The sequence below is a fragment of the Peromyscus eremicus genome, chromosome 2, assembly GCF_949786415.1.
Source record: "Peromyscus eremicus chromosome 2, PerEre_H2_v1, whole genome shotgun sequence".
Taxonomy (NCBI): Eukaryota; Metazoa; Chordata; class Mammalia; order Rodentia; family Cricetidae; genus Peromyscus; species Peromyscus eremicus.
The window spans coordinates 143189606-143217594 of record NC_081417.1 but is presented as its reverse complement, the minus strand read 5'-3'; the positions used below and the strand labels follow the sequence as shown (position 1 = coordinate 143217594).

The 27989-nt window shown below is 47.3% G+C and overlaps 2 protein-coding genes, 1 long non-coding RNA gene and 4 other non-coding genes across 11 annotated transcripts; 2 read left to right on the top strand and 5 right to left on the bottom strand.

Moving 5' to 3' along the window:
* The first annotated feature begins 272 nt into the window (after positions 1–272).
* Positions 273–18665, top strand: Trnau1ap (tRNA selenocysteine 1 associated protein 1). 3 transcript variants are annotated; one of them, XM_059255085.1, is made up of 9 exons: positions 273–370; positions 1042–1139; positions 3310–3409; positions 4124–4176; positions 8193–8324; positions 10450–10569; positions 16547–16709; positions 16870–16903; positions 18487–18665. In XM_059255085.1, exons 1-9 carry the CDS (start codon positions 344–346, stop codon positions 18621–18623), a joined length of 864 nt encoding a protein of 287 aa, XP_059111068.1. In that variant the 5' UTR covers positions 273–343; the 3' UTR covers positions 18624–18665. The 3 variants fall into 3 exon arrangements, with proteins under 3 accessions (XP_059111068.1, XP_059111070.1, XP_059111069.1); XM_059255087.1 differs by lacking the exon at positions 8193–8324; XM_059255086.1 differs by lacking the exon at positions 10450–10569.
* Positions 18666–19712: 1047 nt separating this feature from the next.
* On the bottom strand, positions 19713–26123 carry LOC131904117 (uncharacterized). 3 transcript variants are annotated; one of them, XR_009377676.1, is made up of 4 exons: positions 26036–26123; positions 20651–22127; positions 20343–20397; positions 19713–19938 (listed from the first exon to the last, which is right to left on the bottom strand). It is a non-coding gene; the product is annotated as an uncharacterized LOC131904117 (long non-coding RNA). The 3 variants fall into 3 exon arrangements; XR_009377677.1 differs by lacking the exon at positions 26036–26123 and having other exon boundaries at positions 20651–21036; positions 21957–22185; XR_009377678.1 differs by lacking the exon at positions 26036–26123 and having other exon boundaries at positions 20651–22185.
* On the bottom strand, positions 20008–20080 carry LOC131905443 (small nucleolar RNA SNORD99). The gene has a single exon (XR_009377954.1). It is a non-coding gene; the product is annotated as a small nucleolar RNA SNORD99 (small nucleolar RNA).
* On the bottom strand, positions 20496–20624 carry LOC131905427 (small nucleolar RNA SNORA61). Its single transcript, XR_009377939.1, has one exon. It is a non-coding gene; the product is annotated as a small nucleolar RNA SNORA61 (small nucleolar RNA).
* Positions 20789–20918, bottom strand: LOC131905426 (small nucleolar RNA SNORA44). The gene has a single exon (XR_009377938.1). It is a non-coding gene; the product is annotated as a small nucleolar RNA SNORA44 (small nucleolar RNA).
* LOC131905418 (small nucleolar RNA SNORA16B/SNORA16A family) lies at positions 21291–21424 on the bottom strand. Its single transcript, XR_009377930.1, has one exon. It is a non-coding gene; the product is annotated as a small nucleolar RNA SNORA16B/SNORA16A family (small nucleolar RNA).
* A 126-nt stretch (positions 26124–26249) lies between the features above and the next one.
* Positions 26250–27800, top strand: Rab42 (RAB42, member RAS oncogene family). Its single transcript, XM_059256152.1, has 2 exons — positions 26250–26482; positions 27113–27800. The coding sequence occupies exons 1-2, from the start codon at positions 26250–26252 to the stop codon at positions 27531–27533; spliced, it is 654 nt and encodes a 217-aa protein (XP_059112135.1). The 3' UTR covers positions 27534–27800.
* Positions 27801–27989: the final 189 nt, after the last annotated feature.

Below are 27989 nucleotides of genomic sequence, written 5' to 3'. Positions count from 1 at the left end.
AATTCCCTCCAGAGAGCGAGCCTTACCTCTCTTAATTATAGAAGTATTTACATGGTTTCATTAAATAGCGGAGTAGCCCACCCTACGTGGTTTTTTTCCAGAGCCGACGCCAGCCAGGCTTCTCGCGCTCCACTCGAAGCCACGCCCCTCCGCGTCGAGGCCGCGCCCCCTAGGAGCCGGAAGCGGCTGACAGAGCCGAGGAAAACCCGGATCGGCGCGTCGGGCCGCCGCGACTGCGTGTGCGCGGGAGGTGTCGCCGGCGCGGACTCCGGCCGTCTCCGCTGCGCAGGCGGGCGCGGGCGCGCGCCGCGGGCCCGCACGGTCCCCGCCGCCCGGGTGTGGGATGGCGGCCAGCCTGTGGATGGGGGACGTGAGTGAGGGCCGCCCCAGCTCTGAGGAGGACAGAGGGGAGGGCGGGCCTTCAGATCCCAGAGGGCGGCGGTGACACCAGCCAGGCCGGCAGTGCTGGCGCACGCATGCCTTAGTCCCTGCACTTGCGAGGCAGAGTTCTAGTCTGGCCTTCCTAGCGGGGCCCTTGCTCACCCCGGCCCTAATAGCGAAGGGAGGCTGGGCGTCCTGAGGAAGACTCACCGGATGCAGAATCCACGGGTTACAGGTTCTGGGGTCCCCCCCCTTCCCAGTATGGGAATGAAAAGGAGATTTGGGGGGTGGAATGGGAGGAGCACCAAGAATTGAGGGGCCCTTTGTTTCTAGGGCCGGAGGCAGGGGAGTTCCATAAAGGGGAGCGTTTTTGTTATTTTTTGTTGTGAGATGGGGGTCTCACATAGTCCTGACTGTTCTGGAACTCACTAGGTAGACCAGACTGGCCCCGAACTCACCGTGAGACCCGCCTGCCACTAGCTCCCCAGTGCTGGCACTGAAGACCTGTACCACACCTCCCAGCAAGGGGAGCGATCTGAAGGGAGGGAGTGGGTTGGAACCATGCGCCCTTCTGTGCAGTGCACAGCGGCCTGCATGGTGGGACGGGCTCGGCCCTCCATGGGGCTCCCGGAACTGAGGTCTGCTGTGGTTTTTATGCAGCTGGAACCCTACATGGATGAGAACTTCATCTCAAGAGCCTTTGCCACCATGGGGGAGACTGTGATGAGCGTCAAAATTATCCGAAACCGTCTCACTGGGTACATCTCCCTCTTCATCTCTCCAGTTCTCACTTAACAGAGGCCGCTGTTGCTGTCCTTCAAGGGAATAAACATCGCACGAAATCAGGGCTTCTCGCCTGGGAGTAGCAGCAGTAGTCACACAGTATTATAAAAAGGAACATGGGCTTTCTGGGTGGGCGCTTACTGAGCGGAAGCACCGAGTTTTTCAGGTTTCAGTATCCCAGTGTTTCAGGCAGGGTGCTGGAACCTGTGTTTTAAAACTGTATTGTGTGATCTTTGTTAAGGCAGTTGTGTGTTTCATTTATCTTTATCTTATTTTGAAACAGGGTCTCGATGTAGTACCATACGTAGGCCGGCCTCCAACTTGTGACAGTCCTGCCTCTGCCTCCCAGGTGCATACCAATCACAGGTGTGCCAGCAATCCTGGCTCTTTGTTTAAAGATTTATTACTTTTGATTACGTGTATGTTTTATGTGGGGATAAGGATGTGCAGGTGCCTGTGGAGGCCAGAGGTGTCAGATCCTGTAAAGTGGCCTACATGGTTGCTGAGCATCAATCTGAGGCCCCTTGGGGGAGCAATTCAGAACCTTTTTCTTTTTTTTTTTTTTTTTTGAGCCAGGGTTTCTCTGTGTAGCCCTGGCCGTCCTGTCCCCTATAAACTAGGCTGGCCTGGAACTCAGCAGTGCAGAACTCTTAGCTGCTGAACCATAGCTCCAGCTCCCCTGTGTTAAATTCTGAGCGTGTGCCATCTCACACACCCCTTCTTTTTTTTCTTTTTCAAGGAATCAGGAGGGTTCAGAAGTACAAGGCTGAGGGAGGGCAGTGAGGTGACTCAGCAGGGACAAGAACTTGTCTCATGAGCCTGTTGACCGGAGTTGGAGATCCTGGACATACGATACACTGTATAGACTTCTCAGATAATTTAGCTGGGGATAGTGGCACAGGCCTATAATCCCAGCACTTGGAAGGCCAGAACAGCCAGAGCTATAATATGTATAGTAAGACCCTGTGTCAAAAAACCAAACAAAGAAACTCCAAGTAATTCTCAAATGATTAGTTATAAATTTTAAAGAATGCCCAGCCATGCCACCTCAGGCTCTTTGTGATTGGACAGGAAGGAACAATTTCAGGTTCCTCCCTTAGTGTTCATGGGGGAGCTGTTCTCAGACCCTACAGATACCCAAACCCCAGGACCCTCACATCCCCCATGTACATGATATAATATCCGCACATGTGCTAGTCCTCCTGTATACTGAGAACCTCTAGACTAGGCTACTAACACAATGCACAAGCTTTGTTAAGCTGCATTGTCTAGCGTAGTGGTTCTCAACCTCCCTAATGTTGCAGCCCTTTAATACAGTTCCTCATGTTGTGGTGACTCCTCACACACACCATAAAATTATTTCTTTGCTACTTTATGACTCTGATTTATTTTACTACTGATATGAACTGTATATGAATCTGATATGCAGGATATCTGATGTGCAACCCCTATGAAAGGGTTGTTCAACATCCCCAAGGGTCTTGACCCCAGGTTGAGAACCACTTCTAAAGTGTTGTGATTACAGGCATGTACCACCATGATGAGCTCCTGATTTTCAGCATACAAAAGCCAATCTTTCCTTTTCCGATGACACTCATCTGCCCCACAAGCTGAATGTAGAATCCAGGGCCTTGTGACAGGAGCTTTCATGTAGATGGTTTTGTTTTTCAAGACAACATGTCTCTGTTTTGCCCTGGCTGTCCTGGAACTCACTCTGTAAACCAGGCTGGCCTTGAACTCAGAGATCTAATTGCCTCTTCCTCTTGAGTGCTGGGATGAAAGGCAGGCTTTTTGTTTGTTTGTTTTTGTTTTTTCGATGCCTGTCCTGGATCTTGCTCTGTAGACCAGGCTGGCCTCAACCACTACCACCCCCAAATAATAATAATCCAAGAACTGTCCAGATTCACTGTCCTTGTTTTTAAGCTGGGTGGTGGTGGTGCACTTGGGAGGCAGTGGCAAGCTGATCTCTGACTTTGAGGCCAGCCTGGTCTACAGAGTGAGTTCCAGAACAGCCTAAGCTACATAGTGAGACCTTGTCTTAACAGAAAGGAAAAAAGAAAGAAAGAAAGAAAACTGTTTTTCTTCTCTTCATGCCAAGATGTACGTGGGCATCTTTAGGACTCTGTTTCTCTGCTTTCTTTCCAGAATCCCAGCTGGCTACTGCTTTGTGGAATTTGCAGATTTGGGCACAGCCGAGAAGTGTTTGCATAAAATTAATGGGAAGCCCCTTCCAGGAGCCACACCTGTAAGGACATTTGGATGATAATGACCTTGCCTTTTTTAGTGTCGTTAATTTCCACCACATATTGAATTGCTACTGGATACTTCTCATTTTATTTACTCCTTTAGCCACCTGCACAGTAGGTAGTGTTGTCTTTGACGGACCAGGAAACTGAAGCATGGGGAGGTACAATGATTGCTTAAGGCAGTATAGGTAGTAAGTGTCAGAGTCGAGATTCAGAGGGAAAATGGATTGCCTGTGAGACCCTGGCCCTTTTCCACTCTGCAGTACTGCCTTCTAGGACAGAGGACTCGAAATTTGGGCTGGGGGTGTAGCTCAGTGGTAGAGTATGCCTAGCATGCCCAAGACCCTGGGTTCAACCCCCAGCCAAAAAATAAAGACTTGAAATCAACTCTAGGTCTTTTCCCTGATTGAGAATCTAGAACAGGCTGGTAGCAGCAAGAACACATTTCAAGAGAGTTACATTCTGCTCTTCCCACAGTTACTTAGCTTACAGCTGTACCAGCTGGCACACCTGGGCTCATAGAACCATGGAGCTGGCAGTGCCCTTAACGGTCAACCGTGCAACCCCCTCATTTTATACAGGAGAAAAGCTGAGGCTTAGAGAGGGGGAGATGTTTTGGCCAAGGTAATTTATTTCAGTTTTTTTCAAATATTGTTTGGCTTTTGAAAGACCCTTCTCTGTTTTAGTTTGTTCATGTGTTTTTAAATTTCCAGGCAAAACGTTTTAAACTGAATTATGCCACCTATGGGAAGCAACCAGACAACAGGTAAGTAAGGAGCCACATGAGTGTAGCTCAAGCCCCAGTATATGTCTGGATAGAGGCACAATGTCATGGTGCCAGTTACTGCCAGAAGGAGAGTGGAGAGTTCAATCTGGCTGTAAAGACTATACTCTCCTACTTCCTGACCTCCATCATGTCCAGGCTGTCTTTCCTTCTTTGGATGGCTCCTTTTTGTGGGGGAGACAGGGTCTCATATATCCCAGGCTGGCCTCAAACTCCCTGTGTAGTCAAGGATGACCTTAAGATTCTGATCCTCTGCCTGCATCTACCTCCGAAGTGCTGTGATTAATAGGTTTGTGCTCCCATCCCCAGTTTGTTGACTGTTAGAGATACACAGTGCTGGTGATTGAACCCAGAACTCTATGCATGGAAGGTGTCTTAGTCACTCTGAAGAGAGATACCATGACTATGGTAACTCTTAGAAAGAACTGGGGGCTTGCTTATAGTTTCAGAGGTTTAGTCCATTATCAGCATGGCGGGGAGCATGGCGGCGGGCATTGCAGGCATGGTGCTGGAGAGGTAAACAAGAGCTGCAGAGAGAGACAGACAGACAGACAGACAGAGAGACTGGGCCTGGTATGGGCTTTTGAAACTTTAAAGCCCACCCCCAATGACACACTTCCTCCATCAAGGCCATGCCTCCTAATCCTTTTAATTCTATCAAAGAGTTCCACTCACTGGTGACTAAGCATTCAAATAGATGAGCCTATGGGACCATTCTTTTTGTTGTTGTTGTTGTTTTTCAGTTTCTCTGTGTAGCTTCGGCATCTTTCCTGGAACATACTTCATAGACCAGGCTGGCCTCGAACTCAAGAGATTCGCCTGCCTCTGGCTCCCGAGTGCTAGGATTAAAGGCGTGTGCCACCACCGCCCAGCTAACCATTCTTACTCAAACCCTCACAGAAGGCAAGACCTCTATATCCTGAGCTCTGGCTATTTATTTTTTGTTTTATTGAAACCAGGTCTCATTCTGTAGCCCACACTGACCAAGAATTCACTAGGTTGCCAAGGCTGGCCTTAACTCCCAACAGTCCTCTCTATGCCTCATAGGTACCTAAGATTATAGGTGTGTGCCACCATACCTGGTGAGGCCATGTCTTTTCTGTATTTAGTCCCACACCAACACCCCTTAACCTTCCACCATGTTAACTTTCCAGGTTTTGAGGTTTTATTCAGTAAGAATGTAAATTGATTATCATTTTTGGTAGCTGTCTAGAAGTATTTGGCTGCTGTGTTAGGGAATGAACAATCCAGGCTAGAATAGACAGTCCAGCTTTGCATTTCCACATTGGAAGCAATCCTGCCTATTTCACAGAGCTTCTAACTTAGCAGTGGTTCTTCAGTCCTATCTCAGACTCTAAAGACAGCACTGTGGTCAGGTATCCCGGCTCTCAGCACTCAGGAGGTAGAGACAGGAGGAACATGGCAAGTCGGAGGTCATCCTGGTCTCCGTACTGAGTTCTCAGCTAGCCAGGACTATGTAGTGAAACCTTTACTCAAACAAAAAACTTGAGTGTGGTGGTGTTGTGTTCCCCAAAATATTGTGCACTCTAATAAACTTATCTGGGGTCAGAGAGTAGAACAGCCACAATATTAAACATAGAGGATAGGCAGTTATAGCACACGCCTTTAATCTTAGCATTCCAGAGGCCGAAATCCTTCTGGATCTCTGTAAGTTCAAGGACACATTGGAAACAGCCAGGCATGGTGACACACACCTTTAATCCCAGAGAGTGAGGGCAGAAAGCAGAAAGATATATAAGGCGTGAGGATCAGGAACTAGATAGAGCTGGTTAAGCTTTTAGGCTTTTGAGCAGCAGTTCAGCTGAGATCCATTTGGATGAGGACTCAGAAGCTTCCAGTCTGAGGAAACAGGATCAGCTGAGGAATTAGCAAGGTAAGGTGACTGTGGCTTGTTGTTCTTCTCTGATCTTCCAGCATTCATCCCAATAAATGGCCTCAGGTTTGATTTTCTTAATAAGGCCATTTAAGATTCATGCTACACTTGAGTTGTCCTCATTAGTGTTCAGAAGTTTTTGAAAGTTTTAAGACAGCTTCTCAGAAGCTTTATCAGGCTTGTTACCTATTGACCCTTAATTCCACTCCTCAGAATTTATTCATGGATGTATGCAAGGAGTAACCTCCTAAATGCTCATCAAAGCATATATCCAGATAGCTTGATAATAGAGAAGTGGCTTAGTTATAATATGTTCATTTATTGGAATGTTCACAAGACATGTTACAGAGTCGATGTCATGGTGTTGGCAATATGGCTGTGTTACCTAAACTGACCTCAGATTCTTGCTGTAGCCTCTTAAATAGCTGAGACTTACAGGGGAGATTCACTACACCCAGTTTGGGCAATGTATGAGAACAAAAAATAGCAAAAATGAAACATACTGGATCCTATTGAAGTGCTGTAAATGAAATGGCAGGGGATGTAGCTCATTAGACAGTGTCTATGCAGAGAGCCCTGAATTCAATCCCCAGCACCAATAAAATGGCACAGAGACACGTCTGTTACCCTAGCACATGGGAGGTGGTGCAGATAAATCAAAAATTCAAGGTCATTTTAAGCAAATGGAGTTTGAGGTTAGCTTGAGCCACATGAGACTTTTTAAAAAACCAGATAATGGGCTGGAGAGATGATTCAGCATTGAAGAGAATGTATTGCTCTTGCAGAGGACCAGAGTTTATTTTCTACTGTGTGTATAGGTATTGAGACTTTGAACCTGCTATATAGCTGAAGCCGGCCTTGAACTTGTGGATCCTCCTGTTTCTCCCTGAGCATGAAAAACCGTACCTAACTTCTAATTTTGTACAAAGAATATGTATCATGCTTGAAATGCTAAATTAAGACCTGGCATGGTGGCACAAAACAAAAACTGAATCTCAAAACTAAATATATTTGTAACATTTCTAGAAAAAGTTGGCTGACCTTGTTCCAACAGAGTCTGAGCATTTCATCTTAACTAGATTTTAGAAGATAAAAGTCTTTTTTTATTTTATCATTGGAATTAAAATATACATTGAACACAAGTCTAGTTTCTTTAAAAAAAGAAAAGAAAAAAGAAAGTCCTGGCCAGGTGTGGTAGCATACACCTTTAATCCCAGCACTCAAGAGGCAGAGGCAGGCAGATCTCTGTGAGTTTGAGGCCAGCCTGGACTACATAGTGAGTTCCAGAGCAGCCAAGGCTGTTATACAGAGAAACCCTGTCTCAAAAAAAAAAAAAACTGCCTTGGAGATGCCTCTGATCTATCCCCTCACCTGCTCACTCTCACTGGCTCTCTCCCTCTCACCCTCTTTCTTGAGACAAGAAAGTTTCAGTGTGTAGACTTGGCTTGCCTGGAACTCAGACATTGGCCTACCTCTGCCTCCTGACTGCTGGGATTAAAGGCTTGCTTCTGTGTCACCCGTCCCCACCCCTCCAAGGTAAAGTTTTACTATATAGCCCTGGATGTACTAGAGCTTGCTCTGCAGATCAGGCTGGCCTCGAACTCAGAGATCCCTCCGCCTCCGCCTCCGCCTCCGCCTCCGCCTCTGCCTCCTGAGTGCTTGCCCCACCACACCCAGCCCTGTACTCTCTTGATGCTTAGAATCAGACAGGTTTTGTGCAGTGTCTGTTTCCATAATCCTTTCTCAGAAGTATACTGAACTGTATTGCTAGGCTAAGGCTCACATGCATGAGGCACTGGGTTTCAGTGAAGCAGTAGAGTGGGGGATCTGATTAAGTAGGCAAATCAGATGTGGCCTTCCTGAGAAAGCCTTAGATGCTTACCTGAACTGTGCCTGTAATTCCTGCACTCAGGAGGCTTAGGCAGGAGGATTTCTGGGAGTTTGAGGACACCCTGGGCTCCATAGCAAAACCTTTTGTCTTAAAAAAGAAGAGGGGAGAAAGGAAGATTCCAGAAACAGAAACTGACAGCAGGGTTTTTTTGTTTTTTGTTTTTTTTGGTTTTTTTTGTTTTTTTTTTTTTTGCTGACTCTTCTCTCCTCTCAGCCCTGAGTACTCCCTCTTTGTGGGGGACCTGACCCCAGACGTGGACGATGGCATGCTGTATGAGTTCTTTGTCAAAGTCTACCCCTCCTGCCGGGGAGGCAAGGTGGTTTTGGACCAGACAGGCGTGTCTAAGTAAGGCCTTACCTGCTATTTATGTTTCCTTTTTGTTTAGCATTCTTACCTCCTGGGGGGAGGTATTACAGAGACACACCAAGGAGGGTGGTAGCTCAGACTACAAGCTTTGAGCCAGACATCCTGGTTTGAAGCTCAGCTTCATTACTGGCAAGGGACTGTGCACTATACAAGTTACAGCTACTCACTGACTGTTTCCTAATCTATAAATTGAAGCAATATTATATGGTTGACGTCAGGATTAGAGAGAATAATGTGGATAGCTGTTTGTTGTATTTCTGTTACTAAGGCTTTCTGTGTAGTTAAAAATGTTATAGTTTAGTCTAAGTGTGGCAGTGCACACCTGTATTCCCAGAACTTGGGAGGTGGAGGCAGAAGGATCAGAAAATCAAGGCCATGCATCTTTGAATACATAGTGAATTCAAGGCCAGCCTGGGCTACATGAGAGTCTTTGCCTGTTTGTTTTTCCCCTTACACAGAGTTTCTCTTTATAGCCCTGGTGGAACTCACTCTGTAGACCAGGCTGGCCTTGAACTCAGAGATCTGCCTGCCTCTGCCTTTGGAGTGCTGGGATTAAAGGCATGTACTACCACTGCCTGGCTGATACTCTTTCTTAATACTCACACTCTTCCTTCCCCTAAAAAAAGAAAGGAAAAGAAAAAGTAGGGTTAAGTTTTCCATTTGAAAATGGAAAGACCTGTCAACACTTGGAAGGTGGAAGCTAAGGATTTTGTACTCAAGCCAGCCTGAGCTACACAGCAAGACCTTATCTCCAAAAACAAAACAAGAAAAACTAAGCTGGACTTGTTGGCACAGGTCTATAATCCCAGTTGAGGCAGCAAGGTCGCAAGTTCAGGGTCTTTGTGTGCTGCACAGTGAGTTTAAGACCAGTCTAGGCAACTTAGCAAAACTCTGTCTCAAAAATAAATAAATAAATAAATGAATGAATGAATGAATGAATAAATAAATAAATAAATAAATAAATAAATAAATAAAGGTGACAGCCTGATCCACAGAGCAAATTCTAGGAGAGGCAAGGCTATGCAGAGAAACCCTGGCCTGGCCTGAAAAAAACAAACAATTTAAAAAAAAAAAAAAAAAAAAAAAAAAGCAGTCAAAGGGCTAGGATGTAGCTCAGTGTTGGAGAACTTGCTTATTAATGTGCAAGTTCCTGAGTTTGATTTCCCTACTCAAAACAAAAAGTTCTTTTTCTTTTCTTTTCTTCTTTATTGTGCATGGTATTGAACCCACCATACCCCACCCCTTTCCAAGAAAGACGCATTCTTTTTGTATTTCAGTGCTAGAGGTTGCACCCAGGTACTTAGTGTGCTAAGCCAATGCCCTACCACAGAACCGCCTCTTAGCCCTGTCTCCCCTTTTTATTCCCTATGACCATAGCTGGTTCAAACTCACAATTCTCAATGCTCAGCTTCCCTAGTACTAGAATTACAGGCATGCGCCACCACCAGCAGCTAAAAGGCTTTTTCTGGATCAGTGAAGTCATTTTATTCAGGCTTTGGTAATGCGACATAGAGTTAAACCTGCTTCTGTTGTGTGTGACTCTGGCTAGTTACCAACCCTCTCTGAACTTTGGGTGCTCTTTAATGCGGTGTGGAACTCCATATGATGGGGTTACCCTGAGAGTGTCCTCAGATAGTATGTGCTACTAACTGTAGGTATCGTGAACAGTCTCTAAGTAGAGTTTGACCCAAGAGGAACAGGAACCAAGTCTATCTGTAACTGCTTCCCCACAGGCCTAGTTCAACACAACAAAAAGTCTGAAAAGTCAGTCGGCAGGGCTAACTTCACCTGACCCCATGGCTACACAGTGGCAGTAATGTTGCCTTGCACTGGTTTGGGAGCGAAGCTCCTGTTTGAGAAGGAGCCCCTAGATAAAGGTGTGGAGAAGAATGGGGCACTGAACTGAAAGAAGGAATCCCCACAAATGTCAGGATCATACCATGTGACTACTCTGCCCTCTGGGTTTGATGGGACTCTCCCTTTCCTGCCCTTTTTCCTCTGTGCTCCAGCCCACCTCTTCTCCTGCCCTCCTTCCCACGTTTCCTCTTGTAGGCTTCATCACATTTGTGTTCTAAGTAGTGTGTTGGTTTCTTTCTTCCTCCAGGGGCTATGGTTTTGTGAAATTCACAGATGAATTGGAACAGAAGCGAGCCTTGACGGAATGCCAGGGAGCTGTGGGACTGGGGTCTAAACCTGTGCGGCTGAGTGTGGCCATCCCTAAAGCGTGAGTCCCACAGAGAGCACAGGCCTGGACCAGCCCTGCCCTGGGCCTCTTTGGCTGTGTGCGGAGTCAGGACATTTATATGTGGGATACCGGCTGCAGAGAGGCAGAAGTGGCAGATACTGTGTGCTTTGACCAGGCTTGCTGTGGGGATGAACTAGCACAGCCCACACGCCCCTCCACACACCCCTGGAAGCTTATAGTTAGGGATCCCTATCAGACACTGAGGGTAGGAGCAGGGGAAAGTTGTTTGGTTATGTATCCTTGCTTTGTGCCCTGCAGGTGCTGTTGGGAAATTATCTATAGAATTTGTTAGAATTAAGCAAAGAGGGAAAATTGCTTTCAGTTTTAGCTGTATTGAGGCCCACAAAGTTCCTATGAGTGTCTGTTGCAGTGGGAATGACTGGTTAAGAAGTCTAAACAGCTGGGCTGGACAGATGGCTCAGTGGTTAAGAGCACTGGCTATTCTCCTAGGGGACCCAGATTCAATTCCCAGCACCCACATGGCAGCTCATAACTGTAACAGTGTGAGGGGATCTGATACCCTCGCACAGATATATATATATGCAGGTAAAACATAAGTGCTTATAAAACAAAAGTAAATAAATCATTTTTAAAAAGGAATTTTAAACAGTTTTTGAAATATTATGTATCTCACTGTTAACTTGCCATACTGGCTAGGTTAAAAAAATCTTTTGTAAATCCATATGTTTTTGTTTTGATAGGGTCTCTCTGGTTACACCTAGCTTCTTTGTTTTATTCCTTGAGACAGGGTCTTACTATTTATCCTTGGCTGGCCTGGAACTTCCAGAGACCCACCTGCCTCTGCCTCCAAGTGCTGGCATTAAAGCTGTGTTTCATCACTCCTGGCCTGGCCTGAGTGACATATATATCCCCCCCCCCCCCCCCCCCCGGCCTCCCAGACAGGGTTTCTCTGTGTAGCTTTGGCGCCTTTCCTGGAACTCACTCTGTAGCTCAGGCTGGCCTCGAACTCACAGAGAGTTCTCACCTACCTCTGTCTCCCGAGTGCTGGGATTAAAGGCGTGCGCCACCACCGCCCTGCCTGAGTGACCTTTCTTATCCTTCAGCCAGTGCAGTATTTCTAAGCAGGTAGAGATGTCCCTCACTAGGAGGCATTGGTGGCATCTGGAGATACCATGAGTTATTACAATAGAGGCTGATGGCGTCTGGTAGGTTATAGCTAGTGGTGCTGCTCAAGCTGCTACAGCGTATAGGGCCGTCCTGTAGCTAGGAATTAGATGGGACACCCTACCACTGGCAGAAGTAGCAGGGCTGAGATATCTTCACCACAAAGTACAAGGGCAGCCAAACTTCAGGACAGACCTTCCCAGTGGTTGTGTTGAAGCCACAGAACCGTGAATGTGTGACAGGATTTCACTATTAGTCCTGGCTGGCCTAGAACTTGCTGTGTAGATCAGGCTGGCCTCAAACTCACAGAGATCTGCCTGCTTCTGCCTCCCGAGTGCTGGGATTAAACATATAGGTCCATAGGCCTAGTAAAGAAAGATTGTTTTTAAAGGAAGTTACAGGTCTGGAGAGATGGCTTACCAGCTAAGAGCACTTGCTGCTCTTCCAGAGGACCTAAGTTCAGCTCCCAACTTTGACTTTAGGCAGCTCACAACCACCAATGACTTTATCTCCCGGGGATCTCACACCTACCTTCTGCCCTCCTCGGTACACATATCCCCACACAGAAACATACACCTAAATAAAACCCTTTAGAAGTCATCATTTCATTATTCTGAATTGACTGTAGTGCTGTGAATGGTACCACACACCTGTAATTCCAGTGCTCAGGAAGCTGAGACAGGAGGATCAGATTCCAGGCCAGCACTGCACCACCATGTGGTGCAGACAAGCAAACTGAAATTTTAAAAAGCAATTATCATTTCTCAGTTCCCTTTCTTGTTCATACACTACATGTGCTATAAATTGAGTACATTTACGTGTGGTAGGATTTCTTTCTTTCTTTTTAAAGATTTATTTATTTATTATGTATACACTGTTCGGTCTGCATGTATGCCTGCAGGCCAGAAGAGGGAACCAGATCTCATTATAGATAGTTGTGAGCCACCATGTGGTTGCTGGGAATTGAACTCAGGACCTCTGGAAGAGCAGCCAGTGCTCTTAACCTCTGAGCTATCTCTCCAGCCCAGGATTTATTTCTTTTGTAATTATGAAGTTCAAACCCAGAGTCTTGTACTCAGTTTTAAATTTCATAAGTAATATTCATTTTTCCCCTCAGTTTATTCCATATATATGCCTTTCCATGTAGTTACACAATTGTAGGTGTGTGATTTTGCTTCCTTTGTGATGGGAGTGGGGGTGTTGAGACTTCATAAATGCTAAGCACATTCTCTACTACTGAAGTATACTCCCGTCTGGCTTTATTTTAGAATATAGTGCAGCACATTCTTTTATATGTAAGTTCTGTCCAACAGCTCCTCTCTTGTTGATCATATTGGCTGTTTCTGGTGTATTCCTGTTTGTTCAATAATTTGACTCTGGTAATATAGCTGTAAACAGAAACCAAGGCCCATCTGCAAACTTCTGATTCGTTCTATCTATTCCACACTGAACCCCTGGGGAGGTGCCCTCAAACATTCAGAATAAGGATGGTCAGGCCCTGGAGAATTTCACTATAATGCATAGGTGTCTGAAGGAGACACAACCAGCCCAAGCCAGGAAGCTGAACCTCGATTACTGTCAATAGAGTGATGGATATCTGTAGATTCATAAAGGAGGTGTCAAAGATGTGAATATTGTGTATGCCCAGCCAAGTACTTGGCAAGGACTATTTTCCTATAGCCTGAAGTGAAGCATCCTGGTCTAGAGCTGGATGCTTCAGTAATCAGTTGGATTTGCCTAGCACTAGCTGAGTCCCCTTCACTATCAAGGGGCTTAAAAGCGCTCAGTCAAGGCCGGGCAGTGGTGGCACATGCCATTAATCCCAACACTCGGGAGGCAGAGCCACGTAGATCTCTGTGAGTTCCAGGCCGGCCTGGGCTACAGAGCGAGATGGGGCGGGGGAGCACTCAGTCAAGTGTTTCAGCCTTTGCGGTGCCTGGTACCCTCAGCTCCAGCTGACAGCGTGGCTTCCTATCTGGCTTGGGAAGCATAGCAGTGGGATATACCAGTCATGAGGACAGAGTGCTTGTCCTCGGAGTCAGCCAGCTGCATAGTGGGGTCAGCTCTGGCCCTTGCATGTTTTTGGTGTCACAGGACACTCTTAGGTCAAATTCATGAGTAGAAACCTGTTGTCATGTGCTTGAGCTCCTCTTGTGCTCCTGAGATTACCACTTAGATCTGGGCCTCTTTCAGAAGCTTCTCCACACATGTTTTTTTGTGTCTTGAAAGCAGTGGAGCCTTTGTAGATTTGCCGTTCTGTCTGTGGTTGGGAGTGGCAGTGGTCAGAGTATGTTAAAAAGAGAGTGTCCTTCCAGCCCTGGGGGAGGCTGAAGAATGTGAGAGGTTTTGGCTGTCCTGGAACTTGCTTTGTAGTCCAGGCTGGCCTCAAACTCACAGAGATCCACCTGCCTCTGCCTCCCAAGTGCTGGGATTAAAGGCCATGTACCAGCACTACCTGGCCACTTTGTTCTTTTTTATAGAGATGGTCTTACTGTTTAGCCCTGCCTCTGCCTCCCAAGACCTAGCATTAAAGGTGTGAGCCACCACACTTGGCTCTATTTTGTGATTTTTAAGACATTTTAATTCATTTTACTTATTGTAGTATGTGTATGATGATGATGATGATGATGTTGTGTGTGTGTGTGTGTGTGTGTGTGTGTGTGTGTGTGTGTGTGTGTGTGCGCGTGCGCGTGTGCGCGCTCGAAAAGATGTGCACAGGCCCCCACTAAGCATATGGTCAGAGGACAACTCTGTAGAGTTTCATCTTTACATGGGTTGTCAGGCTTACGCATTTTTATCCACTGAGCCGTCTTGTCAATTCCAGACTGTAGCTTAAGTTTTCCTGCCTGGCCCACAGTCAGGATATATCTCTTTCACCTGCCAGTCCCACAGCCTCTCAGACCCTACCAAGTAAACACAGAGACTTATGTTGCTTTCAAACTGTATGGCCGTGGCAGGCTTCTTGCTAACTGTTCTTATAGCTTAAATTAATCCATTTCCTTTAATCTATACCTTGCCACATGGCTCGTGGCTTACCGGCATCTTCACAAGCTGTTTCTCATTGTGGCGGCTGGCAGTGTCTCTCTGACTCAGCCTTCCACTTCCCAGCTTTATTCTCTTCCTTGCCCCGCCTATACTTCCTGCCTAGCCAACCGCCAATCAGTGTTTTATTGATTAATTAGCAACACATTTGCCATACATCCCACAGCACCAGACTGTTTAGAGATTCAACTATCCCGCTAGTATAATGAGAACGATAAATAACCCTCTATTGTATCTCTCTCCAACACTGCAAAAACAAACGGTAAGTCCCAAGTAACTCATCAAATAAAAGTAGCTGGAGAACATGGTCAGATTCTTCTTTGGACCACCAGCCCACAAATAACAACACTGGGACTTATCATTTATGAAAGCTCAGTGTTTAGCTTAGGCTTGTCCCCAACTAACTCTTATAATTTAAATTAACCCATTTATATTAATCTGCCTTCTATCACATGGCACCTCCTTTATCCTCTCCTTGACTCTTTGTCTCCCCTCTGCACCTAGGTTTTTCCTCCTCCTTTCTCTCTGCCCAGAACTCTCACCTATACTTCCTGCCTAGCTATTGACTGTTAGCTTTTTATTAAACCAATCAGAAGGCGCCTTGGCAAAGACCCTCTTCACAGTGTACAATTCAGCACAGGGGAAGGGAAAGCTCAAGGTAAAACATTGCTTAGCATGTGCAAGAAGACTGAGTTCAGCTCTACCACAAGTAGTATCACTGCAGGGGTAGGAAGACTGCTGTAATGTGGGGAACATAATGGCCATGGTCTGTTGTTGGAAATCCATCCTGAATCATCTTAAACCCACATTTTTTAAAGATTTATTTATTATGTACAGTGTTCTGCCTGCATGTATGTCTGCACACCAGAAGAGGGCACCAGATCTCATTACAGATGGTTGTGAGCCACCATGTGGGTGCTGGGATTTGAACTCAGGACATCTGGAAGAACAGCCTGTGCTCTTAACCTCTGAACCATCTCTCCAGCCTCCAGATATTTTTAAAATTTATTTATTTTTCATTTTATGTCCATTAGTGTTTTTGCCTGCCTGTGTGTATGTATGTATGTATGTATGTATGTATGTGTGTATGTGTGTTTATGTGTGAGGGTGTCATAGCCCCTGGAACTGGAGTTACAGACAGTTGTGAGCTACCATGTGGGTGCTGGGAATTGAACCCAGGACATTTAGAAGAGTGCTCTTAACCACTGAGCCATCTCTCCAGCCCCATAAAGTCCAGATTTTTATGTTTTGTTTTCCTGAGCTTTTTCAACTGTCAGAGAAAAGAGCCTCCCACGCTCTTGAGAAAGGGGCTGGAGAATTGGCTCAGTGGCTTAGAATATGGCTGCTCTTTCAGAGGTCCTGAGTTCAGTACCGAGCACGTGCTTGGTGGCTCACAACCAAGATAATGAGATCCAGTGCCTCTTCCGGTGTCCAGACGTGCATAAAGACATAACACCCATATACATAAAATATATAAACAAAGCTTTAAAAAAAATTTAAAAAAGGATCTTGAAGAAAGAATTAGGTCTGACAAGGCAGACAACCTGAGCCAGGAAATGCTTGTATCTTAAGAGTGTGGGTTCTGCAGGCCGACTGCCTGGGTTTGTGTTTGTGCCTTAGTTGTGTGACCCTGGACCAGTCACTTAACTGCTCTGTCCTGTCTTGTGCCTTCATCCTTACAGCAAGGATGGGGATGCAGAGTGTGGAGGGCAGCAGGAGTGGACCCCCAGGGCCTTAGTCAGCCCTTGGTCAGGGAAATCCTCTTATATCTGGTTTTATTTCCTGTAAGGAGCCGTGTAAAGCCAGTTGAGTACAGCCAGATGTACAGTTACAGCTACAACCAGTATTACCAGCAGTACCAAAACTACTATGCCCAGTGGGGCTACGACCAGAACACAGGCAGCTACAGCTACAGCTACCCCCAGTATGGCTACACACAGAGCACCATGCAGGTAAGCACATTTGGCAACTCTTGGTCCTATTTCACCATCAGTGAAATTGGTCGTGGACTTGGGTTTTGAAAAGGTTGGCAAGGCTAGAGACCCAGTTCTGATTGTCAAAAACCAGCCAGTATTTTCTCAGGCTCCTGACCATCCTCTCCTCTCTTGACAGACATATGAAGAGGTTGGGGATGATGCATTGGAAGGTAAGAGTCCCTCCTGCTCCTGTTAGCTGTTCCAGCTCTGAGGCCCTCAGCTAGATGCTGAGGGACACTAAGGATGTGTGTGCTTTCCAGTGGGCGTGGACACACCCATGATTGCTAGGTGCCATATGTTACAAAGAATGAGTGCCCCTCCCAGGGAGCCCATTACTTCCGGGCTGTGGCACTCTGCCCCACCCAGTGGCTCTGGAACAGTAACACTGTTATTTTGTATTTGTTGGGTTTTTTGTTTGTTTTTATTTCCTGTGCATTGGTGTTTGCCTGGCCAGCCTGGGCAGTGAGTTCCGGTTAAAAATAGTTCTTCAAAGGGGGCATTTTGGAGTTTGGGGAAAACCTGGTTAAAAAAAAAAATAAAACAACACACACACATACAAAACAAAAGTTCACACAGAGGGGTAGTGGCCCACAACTTTAATCCCAGCACTCAGTAGGCAGAGGCAGGCTGATCTCTATGAGTTCGAGGCCAGCCTGGTCTATAGAGCAAGTTCCAGGACAGGCTCCAAAGCTACACACAGAAACCCTGTCTTGGGGTTTGGGGGGGGGGGGGGGCGTTCTCCAAGAATCAATGGGATTCAAAATTTAAGAAAAAAAAAAAAAAACCGAGAAACTGTAATACACTAGAAATCACCCACAGTAGCCTTTGTTTTGGTTTGAGATATAAGCCCAGGCTGGTCTTCACTGTGTAGCTATGGATGACCTTGAACTCCTGTTTCTCCTGCTTTGCCCAGCAATGCTGGGATTACAGGCCTGCGCCCCCACAGATTCCTTTGAGTTCGTAGCCAGGTTGAGTCACATAGTGAGACTTCGTACCAAAAGAAAGACCAGGTGTGATGGTAGGAGCCTTTAAACACTTTTGAGGCAAAGACGTGGGTATCGATATGAGTTTGAGGCTAGCCTGGTCTACATAGTTCCAGGAAAACTTAAGAGAGAAGGGGGAAAAAACTAATTCAGCTTGCTGTGGTAGTACAGGACTTCATTTCAGCATTGTTCTAGACCAGACAGCCACATAGTGAGCCTCCTGGGGAGAGACTTTCCTCTGAGGACTTCTCCTTGTGAGCATCTTTCATACTCAACATGGTAAAGCACCTCTGTAATGTCCAGGATGACGCAGGATTGGGTTTGAGATTCGTCTGGACAGCAAACCCTGTCTCAAAAACCCGAGTATCAGCTCATGCTGAGATGAAACTCATGATCCATCTGCCTCCACCTCCCAAGGAATGGAGTTATAGGGATACCACCACACCTTGAAAATGTATATATTTGTGATTCTGAAAGAGATAGGACTAGGTCCCCAGCTCATGTGACCAGGCCTTTCATCAGACATTGGGTTAGTTCTTAAGGTGGCATTTGGATTCATTGACTTAAATGTCTTCCAAACTCACATTTTAAATCTGAGCAGAATGGAAATTCTAAGACAATTACATAGCTTTGTAAGCCGGAAGGAGAAACAGCAGCTGCCATCACACTCTCTCCATCTTCCTTAGACACCCATTCTCAGACGCCTGAAGGCAGGAGTCTGCCCCTCCTTCCTGGGGTTCTTCTGACTTGACCTTGTCCTTTCCTTCCAGACCCAGCGCCACAGCTGGATGTGACTGAGGCCAACAAGGAGTTCATGGAGCAGAGTGAGGAACTGTATGATGCACTGATGGACTGTCACTGGCAGCCCCTAGACACTGTGTCTTCAGAGATTCCTGCCATGTTGTAGCCAGGACATAGGACGGACTTATCTGGGCAGTAGGATTTTTTTTTTTTTGTGAAGCTTTTATCTTTTTGAAAATGGTTTGTACGATTTTAATAAATCCCTGAGGTTTCCTGAGGTGGTGAGCTACTTCATGTGCTGCTTTGTCAGGAACTTGGAAGTTAGGTCACAAGACATTAAAAATCTTGGGAGTCCTAGGGAAATGGCTCCATTGTCAAGTGCACTTACTGTTCTCCCAGGTCAGGCAGCTTTCCCACCCCACCCAAAACTCCAGCTGCAGATGGAGACATTCACCTCCATTGGTATCTGCTGAGGTCCAGCCTCAGCTAGGGTGAGGTAGAGTTGCCACAGAGAAAACCTGTTGACCACCAAGAGAGTCACACTCAAGTGTCCCCAAATACCTGAGCAATCTTCATACTTGAGTTTTTCTTACCAGTTACATCTTTAGTGGTTTTTTTTTTTTTTTTTTTTTGGTTTTTCGAGACAGGGTTTCTATGTGTAGCTTTGTGCCTTTCCTGGGACTCATTTGGTAGTCCATGCTATCCTAAAGGCTTGCGCCACCACCACCCAGCTCATCATTTATTGTTGGCTACTTTTAATATGTATGTTGGGGGCTGGAGAGATGGCTCAGTGGTTAAGGGCACTGGCTGTTGTCAGTTTATCCCCCCCTCCACCCAGCTGAGGGCCGAATCCAGGGTCTTGCGCTCGCTAGGCAAGCACCCTACCACTGAGCTAAATCCTCAAGGTATGCCTTTATACAGTTCCCTTTTCTGCAGGAGGGTACAGATGTCTCAGTCTCTATAAAATGCAGGCTTTGATAAGGCACTCCTTTTCCATTCTATTTTGACTGTAAAGACACACAACCCAAAGGGACCTGACTGATCCTGGTGTTCAACATTGGATGGTAACATGAAAATTTCAGAAAGCAGTAATTTACAGTTTGAAGAGATGGGTTAGCAGTTAAGAACACCTCCTAGGAACTCCAGCACCAAGGATCAAGTGGCTGTTATTTCAGTAGGCACCAGCATCCACTTTCAGACACAAGTGAATTTTTTTTGAGATCGCCATTAAGTTATTTAAATTACAGAGAGAAGACACTTTCCAAAGTCTTTATTGACCCAATTACATGTTAAATCACAAAGCATTTCACTTTATTTTTTAAGACAGGGTTTCTCTGTGTAGCCTTTGATGTCTGTTCTAGAATTAGCTCTGTAGACCAGACTAGCCTTGATCTGTATGCCGTCACTGCTGGCAGAACCTGGCTGAGTAATAAAGTAGAGGCTGCTTGCTTCCAGGGCAGTCCTCTTGCTTTTGATTTTTTCTGAAAAGGAAGTGAAGTCTGTGTTAGTTCTGACCTCAGGCTCAATCTCCAACTCATGCTTTTCCTAAGAACCGGTCTCAGTCCCATATCCGCATTAATCATCCATAGATGTCCAACAGATTAGGTTTCATCCTGGACCAGTGCCTGAGCTCCCTGCTTGCTCCCTTCCTCACAATCCATCTCCCCAGTTGCCGGGTAGTGGATGGTACAAAGTGCATTGCTGCTGAGCAGAATGTCCTCGTGGCCTTCAGTGTACCAGCATCTCTGTCCTGGTTGTGAGCAGCTAATACAGCACACAGACCAGGCATGAATTACCAAGATGCTGAGGTTTTTACAACCTTGAGCCATCTTTTTAATTCTGCTGTACTACTTAGGGACAGGGCTAATAACAGCCCTTAACTTACCCAACCAACTGTAGATCAAATCATAAATGATGGCCCCTTCACTGGTTACATGACTCTAAAAATAAATAGAAGTATTTACGTCAACAATGCTACAACTGCCCAGAGGCATCTGTAATTCTCAGATCCAATTTTTTTTTTTTACCAAGAGCCTAGGCATGTATGAATCTGACCCAATGCTCTATACAAGACTACATTGCTATGAGGCCAGTTTCAGTGTGCTCTTCCTCCTTTACGACCACCAAGACCAGCATCAAGATCTGATGGGAAAGGGAACCGGAGGGTCAGGCTGTCTCAGACAGCAACTTTACCTTAGTGAATGAGCTGAGGCAGACAGGCTGGCTTCTCAGACTTCCAAGAGCCTTGGGTGTAACCTGCAGAAGGAAAGCTTTTGTGAATATTCAGGGAATGCAGTGTCCCAGGTAGAAAGCTTCCACCCCAGGCACAACGTATATAGGAAAGCCGAGTGGCAGCTGCAGGCACTGTGCTGGCCTGGGCTGTCAAAGTCTCTCCAGTTTCTCTGGCATGCAGTTGGAGACCCCATGGCCACAACCAGCCATAGCCCTTGGAAACATGCTGTGTCTACCACCAGGTGATCTCAACACCATACTTACCAGGCCCTACTGTTGCATTTCACCTGTCACATCTTCTGGTCTCCTTACTCAGCCCATCTTCATGGAGTCTTCACCTGGAAAAGCTAATTACCCACTTATCTTTAGTTCCTTGCACCTGATCGTCAACTGGCCTTCTCTTACAGGGAATGTGACCCATGACATGGCTTGTACTAACAGGTGAACATACCTGGAACTGCCCTTGTATGATCTTGGGTTCAGCAAACTACTTCCAAAAGCCCTATTCTACCAACTCCACATTCAAGACATTTTTGTTTGTCTGTATTATTTATGCTGATGTTAATGAAGACCTCTAGATACGTCTATAGAATTAAGGCAGAGCTGTCTTTTCCCAAAATGTTGCAGATCAGTTACAGTAAACAGAACCGCGACCGTCAAGGAAAACTTTCTCTGGGCCTCCTTTTTGACCACAGCAGCTATGTAGAAGCAGCTGCAGCTTCGATAAGGGCCACAGGCAGGGATAGGGGTTACAAGACTTCAAACCCACAAACCACCTGGCTCACAGAAGAACCTAAGTTACAGCTTTGTATACTAGAGACATCGCCAACTAAAATTCATGACCCTACTGCCTGCACCCCTCCCCCTCCCAACACACAAGTTCTCAATTAACTTGCTTTAGTATCAGGGTAAGCTTAAAATGGCAGCTTCTGCAATCGGAATGCAACAAAGCTGAGTTTCTGAACAAGGTCTTCCCGAAAAAAAAAAAGTCTTAATGGTTTGAGGCCTACAGCTTAGACGGGGATAACCTAGCACGTGCCAGGATCCAAGAGTTCAACGCCAATACCTCGCATCCACTAGGATAACTCCAGATAACTGGAGCGAGGTTAAGTCGCCAAATGTGACCCAGAGTTAACTGTCACAGGGTTCTTCAGTTGGCGTCAACCCAATTAGGTCATCGCACCCAAGCACTTACCCCTTCAGCCTGCAAATGCTGTCGCCAGATCCCCATCGCCCCACCACCAAGCCGATGGCGGGCATCACTCACCCGTCAAATGGCGCGGTACGCAGGCCGCGGACTCTCACTGCGCAAGCGGCGAGCGTGGCTACCTTGTAGGCTTCCACCGTCGATATGGAGAAGCCTGGTTTATTTGCGGCAGGTTCTGCATCCCGAAGCCTTTAGGGAAGCATCCGGAGAGTGCATTCAGAGGGCGGCGATCTGTGGAGGGAATGGGGACGCGGTACATGACAACGAGGACACAATAAACGCACGCGGACGTAGGAAGAATCCGCAGGAAGAAAGGACGAAGCAGGGCCCGCAACCGCTATATATACCGCTCGCGCCGACGCCCGCGCCTGCGCCCTCCGTCTGCCGCACGGACCCTCTGGGAAATGTAGTCCACGCGCACCGCCTAGTCCTGTCTTGTGCCCGCCGTGATTGAGGACTAGAGAGGCTTCCACCCCTGCCACAGCGAGTTGGATGGACTCACACCCGAGACCGGTCGCGGTCCCTGAGGATTAAGTCTCGGGGCAACTTTGAATTAACACTGATCTTAGAAAGGGTTCTCCGCCCCGAGCGTCTTGGGATGCCGGGGGAGTAACGGGAAGAGGATGCTGAGGGTGTAGTGGGAAGGGGTATCGTCCTAGGATGCAGGAGTGAGTAGAGAGCTTCTTGAGGGAGGCTAAACCTCCACACTTATTTACCCCAGGAACTCTTGAGGAATGAGGGATAAGAGACTTACAAATAAGGAGAGAAACAGAAAACACAGGACGGACTGTCAAGTAGGCCTGGATCCTTATCCACCGGCCCAGAGCGTTATTCCAAAGGGCTATTTATAACAATGCCAAGGGGCGGAGCATTAGACCGCCCCCCCCCCCTGCTAGTTAGACCCTTACAAACACCTGGAACTCAAGCCTGTGGTCCAATCAACCTCTCATGCAGTCCTGCTGGGTACAGCCACTAGGTAACCAATTGAGGCTCCAGATGGATCCTTTATTTGTTCAAAGCTAATGTTAAATAGCATTTCCTGAGCACCTGCTGTTTATACTGGGCCAGATTATTCCATCTCATTTGCATACAAACCTTGTGTACTGGCTTCTTGATTATGCCCTTTTCACGGGAAATTGAAAAATGGATCACAGCTAGGGAGCAAGGTAGACAGACTAGACTCTGAAAACAGCTCAGACACTCAAAGTCACGACCATGGGTTGTTGTTTGCTCATGGGATGAATGAATGATGAGCCCCAACCTAAGAACATAAACAGACTGGGATGTAGCTCAGTGGTAAAGAGCACAAGGTCCTGAGTTGAATCCTTCATACCTTTGAGTGTGACCCAGGTCTGTAATCCCGGGACTAAATGGTTAATATAAGGTTCCTTTTGTTTGGTTGTTTGGTTGGGGTTTTTGTTTGTTTGTTTGTTTTTTGTTTTTGTTTTGATAGGGTCTCTCTGTCATGATGTAGCTCTGCCTGTCCTGGAACTTACTGTGTAGACAAGACTGGCCTCTAACGCACAAATATCCACCTGCCTCTGCCTCTCAGAGCTGGGATTGGTGAAGGTAAATTTTGAGGCCACCCAGGGCTACTTGAGTCCCTGTCTCAAAAAAGAAATAGAAAGAAAAAAAATGTAAGTAGTTATTGCCAAGAATTAAGTAATTATTCTATGGTGTGGTTAATTTCTATTAGCCTTATTTATTTATTTCATTAATTTATTTATTTAATTTTCTTAGAGGGAAAAAGTAGCTTATTTAGCTTACCATTCCAGGGTACAGTCACATCACTGCATGGAAGTCCCAGCAGCAGGGGCCTGAGACAACTGGTCACATCACATCCACAGTATATTGTAGAGAGGTGACTTTTTCTTATTTGGATTTTGTTTGTTTGTTTGCTTTGTTTTCGAGACAGAGTTTCTCTGTGTAGTTTTGGTGCCTGTCCTGGATCTCACTCTGTAGACCAGGCTGGCCTCAAACTCACAGAAATCTGCCTGGCTCTCCATCCTGAGTACTGGATTAAAGGCATGCACCACCAACACCAGGCCTTGTTTTTGTTTTTACACATCTCACTAGTTTGCCCAGGCATATCTCAGGCTCCCAAATAGCTGGGATTACAAGCCTGCAGCCAGGCCCAGCCTTTTCCCCTCCTCAATGTTAGGTATCATTGGCCTTACCATATATTGCCCCTAAGCTACATCCTTCAGCTCCTATATACACCTGAAGAAATAGGTTTCAGGCTAGAGAGATGCCTCAGAGGTTAGGAGCATTTGCTGGGCAAGCATGAAGACCACAGTGTGGATCCTAGCCTAGCACCCACATAGTGAGCTGTGAGTGGTAGTTTGTGGGGGGGTTCGTTTGTTTGAGATAGGGTCTCACTATGTAACCCTGGCTGACCTGGGATTCAATATGTAGGCCAGCCTGGCCTTGAACTCAGAGATCTGCTTGCCTCTGCCTCCTGAGTACTGGGATTAAAAACATGTACCCTCACACTCTACCTTTGTTTGTTTGTTTGTTTGAGGGTTTTTTTGTTTGTTTTTGGGGGGTTTTTGGGGGTTTTTTTTGTTTGTTTGTTTTTTTCGAGACAGGGTTTCTCTGTGTAGCTTTGCACCCTTTCCTGGAACTTGCATTGTAGACCAGGCTGGCCTCGAACTCATGGAGATCCACCTTCCTCTGCCTCCTAAGTGCTGTTATTAAAGGCGTGCACCACCACCGCCCGGCGTCTACCTTGTTTTTTAAGAAAGGTTCTCTCATTGGCTTGGAGTTTGCCAAGTAGAGTAGGAGAGTGCCCCAGATATGTTCCTGCCTCCTCCTCCCAGTGCTAGGATTACAAGTTCTGGGGATGGAATTTAGGTCCTCAGGTTTAGGTGCCAAGCACTTTATCAGCTGAGCTATTGCTGCAGCTCATATACATATGTGTTTGTCTGCCTTCCTCATTAGAATGGGAGCTCTCCAAGAGCAGGAACTTGGCCTCTGCCCTCCCCAGGCTATATGTGTGCTGGAGTATAGGAGATAGGATCGGGCTGGAGAGATGGCTCAGGGGTTAAGAGCACTGGCTCCAGAGGTCCCGAGTTCAATTCTCAGCAACCACATGGTGGCTCACAACCATCTGTAATGAGATCTGGTGCCCTCTTCTGGCGTGCAGGCATACATGCAGACAGAACATTGTATACATAATAAATAAAGAAATCTTAAAAAAAAAAAATAGGTAGATGGGCCAGTAAGAGAGCTCAGCAGTAAAGCAAATAAATTAAAATATATTAAAGGATAGCCAGCAAGCACTTCCTGGAATAATCACCCAGTGATGACTGTAGGGATGAAACTTGGCTATGATTGCATAACCAGCGGTAAGTGGCCCTTGAACCACAACCCAAATCTCCCCATGGAAATGTGCAGAACCTTAGCTGCTGTGTAAGACAGTTCTGTATGAGGCGCCTCATGGGAATTTGCCTTAGCAGATGAGGAAGCAGGGCCCAGGAAGGGGTGGCCTCTGGGGCTACACAACCTTATCTATGGCATGGGTCAGCTGACATGTGGATTCTGGTGCCAGGTGCAATCAGAGGCAGACACTGACCCCAGCCCTAGCGGGAGCCTCTGAAAGAAGAAGTTCAAAGAATCCGATGCTGACACTGCACAGCCTGTCTTTGGGGAGGGCTCCTGTCCAACTGTTTCGTGCCTCTCTGCTCTTGCTCAGCTGCACTGGCTAGGATTATTTAGAGGTGTGATATAGATGGCTTTTTTGTTTCTTTTTTTTTTTTTTTTTGATTCAGTGAGAAGAGTTACGGGGTAATGGCACTTGCTGAGTTCAATCCCCCGGTGCCTACAAGGTAGAAGAAGGGAACCAACTCCTTCAAATTGTCCTCTGACCTCCATATGTGCCCTGGCGCATGTGCACCATATACACACAAATAAGTAAACATTAAAAAAAAAAAAAAAAAAGGAAAAGAGCCAGGCGGATCTCTGTGAGTTCGAGTCCAGCCTGGTCTACAAAGCGAGTTCCAGGGCAGCCAGAGCTACACACAGAGAAACCTTGTCTCGGAAAAAAAGAAAAAAAGGTGTAAGTCACTTTATCCTCTGAAGCAGGGGTTGTCACTGTCCCCATTTTACAGAGGTAGTGATTTCCACCCTGACTTACTTACACCAAGGATTGGTCTCCCGGACCAGGCTCCCTAGACCGCTCTTTCTCGAGGCTGTGCCAGGACCAGGGATGAGGAGGAGGAGGAGGAGGAGGAGGAGGAGGAGGAGGAGGAGGAGGAGGAGGAGGAGGAGGAGGAGGAGGAGGAGGAGGGCCCCACAGGATGGGCGGGGCCGCACAGAAACGGTCCGAGATCGGCCGGCCTGAGCCCAGATCCCATGGAGGCGGCGGCGGACCGCAGCTACCAGTTCCGAATCGCTCTGCTCGGGGACGCGGCGGTGGGCAAGACGTCACTGTTGCGGTGCTACGTGGCGGGCGCTCGCGGGGCGGCGGCGGAGGCCGAGCCCGAGCCCACTGTGGGCGTGGAGTTCTACAGCCGCGCTCTGCAGCTGCCCGCTGGGCTGCGGGTCAAGCTGCAGCTCTGGGACACCGCGGGTCACGAGCGCTTCAGGTGCGTCGGGAAAGGGGGGATCAATGCCAGACACCTGGGGGGACCCACGCCCGCAGGTGCCAACTACAGGGGCTCAAGCCGGGGATCCGTGGTCCCTACCCTACCAACCCCTTCCTACTCAGTCATTCATCCTACAAAGCTTCCCAACGCCAGCATGTGCCGTCTCTGAGCCACATGCCCCCCCCCCGCACCCCACCCCCCCCCCCACCCCCGCCGACCCAAAGCCCTTAATCAGCCCTAAAGGAAATGTCAGCATAGGGGGATTTGCACTGAGACATTGAACTTCCCAGAGAGATGAATGACCTGGGTGCAAAGACAGCTCAAGGGGATGGGAAGAAAGCAAGACTGGTGTGGAGCCATGGTTAGGAGCTGCCAGCCAGGGACTCAGACACAGGATGGGTAGGAAGAGGGGACTGTTCCCTTTCCCCCACACCTCCTGTAATCTTCGCAATTAGGAGGTGTGAAGGCAGGAGGGCAGGGATTTGAGGCCAGCATGGGCCACGTGAGACGCTGAGTTGAATGTAGTGTGCTGAAATGGAGTAGGAAGCCTGTGGATCTTGGGGCCCTCTGAGGCTGTCTAAAGGCATCGAGACTCCCCTGATTTACACTGTCGTCCCCCGCCCCCACCAGGTGCATCACCAGATCCTTCTACCGGAACATGGTGGGCGTTCTGTTGGTCTTTGATGTGACGAACAGAGAGTCCTTTGAACACATCCAAGCCTGGCACCAGGAGGTCCTTTCCTCTCAGTGCCCTGGCAAAGTGATCTTCTTACTGATTGGCCACAAGTGCGACCTGAGCACCCGATGCGTCTCCACCCAGGAGGCAGAGGAGCTGGCTGCTTCCATGGGCATGGCCTTCGTGGAGACCTCAGCCAAAAGTAACTGCAATGTGGACCTGGCCTTTGACACTGTCACCACTGCCATCGAGCAGGCCCTGCGGCAGGGGGACATCAAGCTGGAAGAGGACTGGGCAGGTATCCGGCTCCTCCACAGAGCCCCAAACCCCAGACGCCCCAGCAGAAAGCAGGACTCAGGCCCATGCCAGTGTTGACTCTGGGACAGGAAGGGTTAAATGGTGCCAGCCTCAGACTCCCCAGCGAGACAGGAGGACAAAAAGACTGTCTCCTGACATGTTTCTGCCTTCTAATTCTTAGCATTTTTTGCTTGGCTATCTACAGACACCCTCAGCCCTTTTATCTTTCATATTTTCAGAATGGATCTTGCTGAGTTGTCCAGGCTAGTCTTGAAGCTCAGCCTCTCGAGTGATTGAGATTACAGAAGTGTCCCACTAGGCCAGGACCTCTGCTAGGTTTCTAGTTCTCAGCACAACCCTTTTTTTTTTTTTTTTTTTTTTTTTTTGGTTTTTCAAGACAGGGTTTCTCTGTGTAGCTTTGCGCCTTTCCTGAAACTCACTTGGTAGTAGCCCAGGACGGCCTCGAACTCACAGAGATCCGCCTGGCTCTGCCTTCCGAGTGCTGGGATTAAAGGCGTGCGCCACCACCGCCCG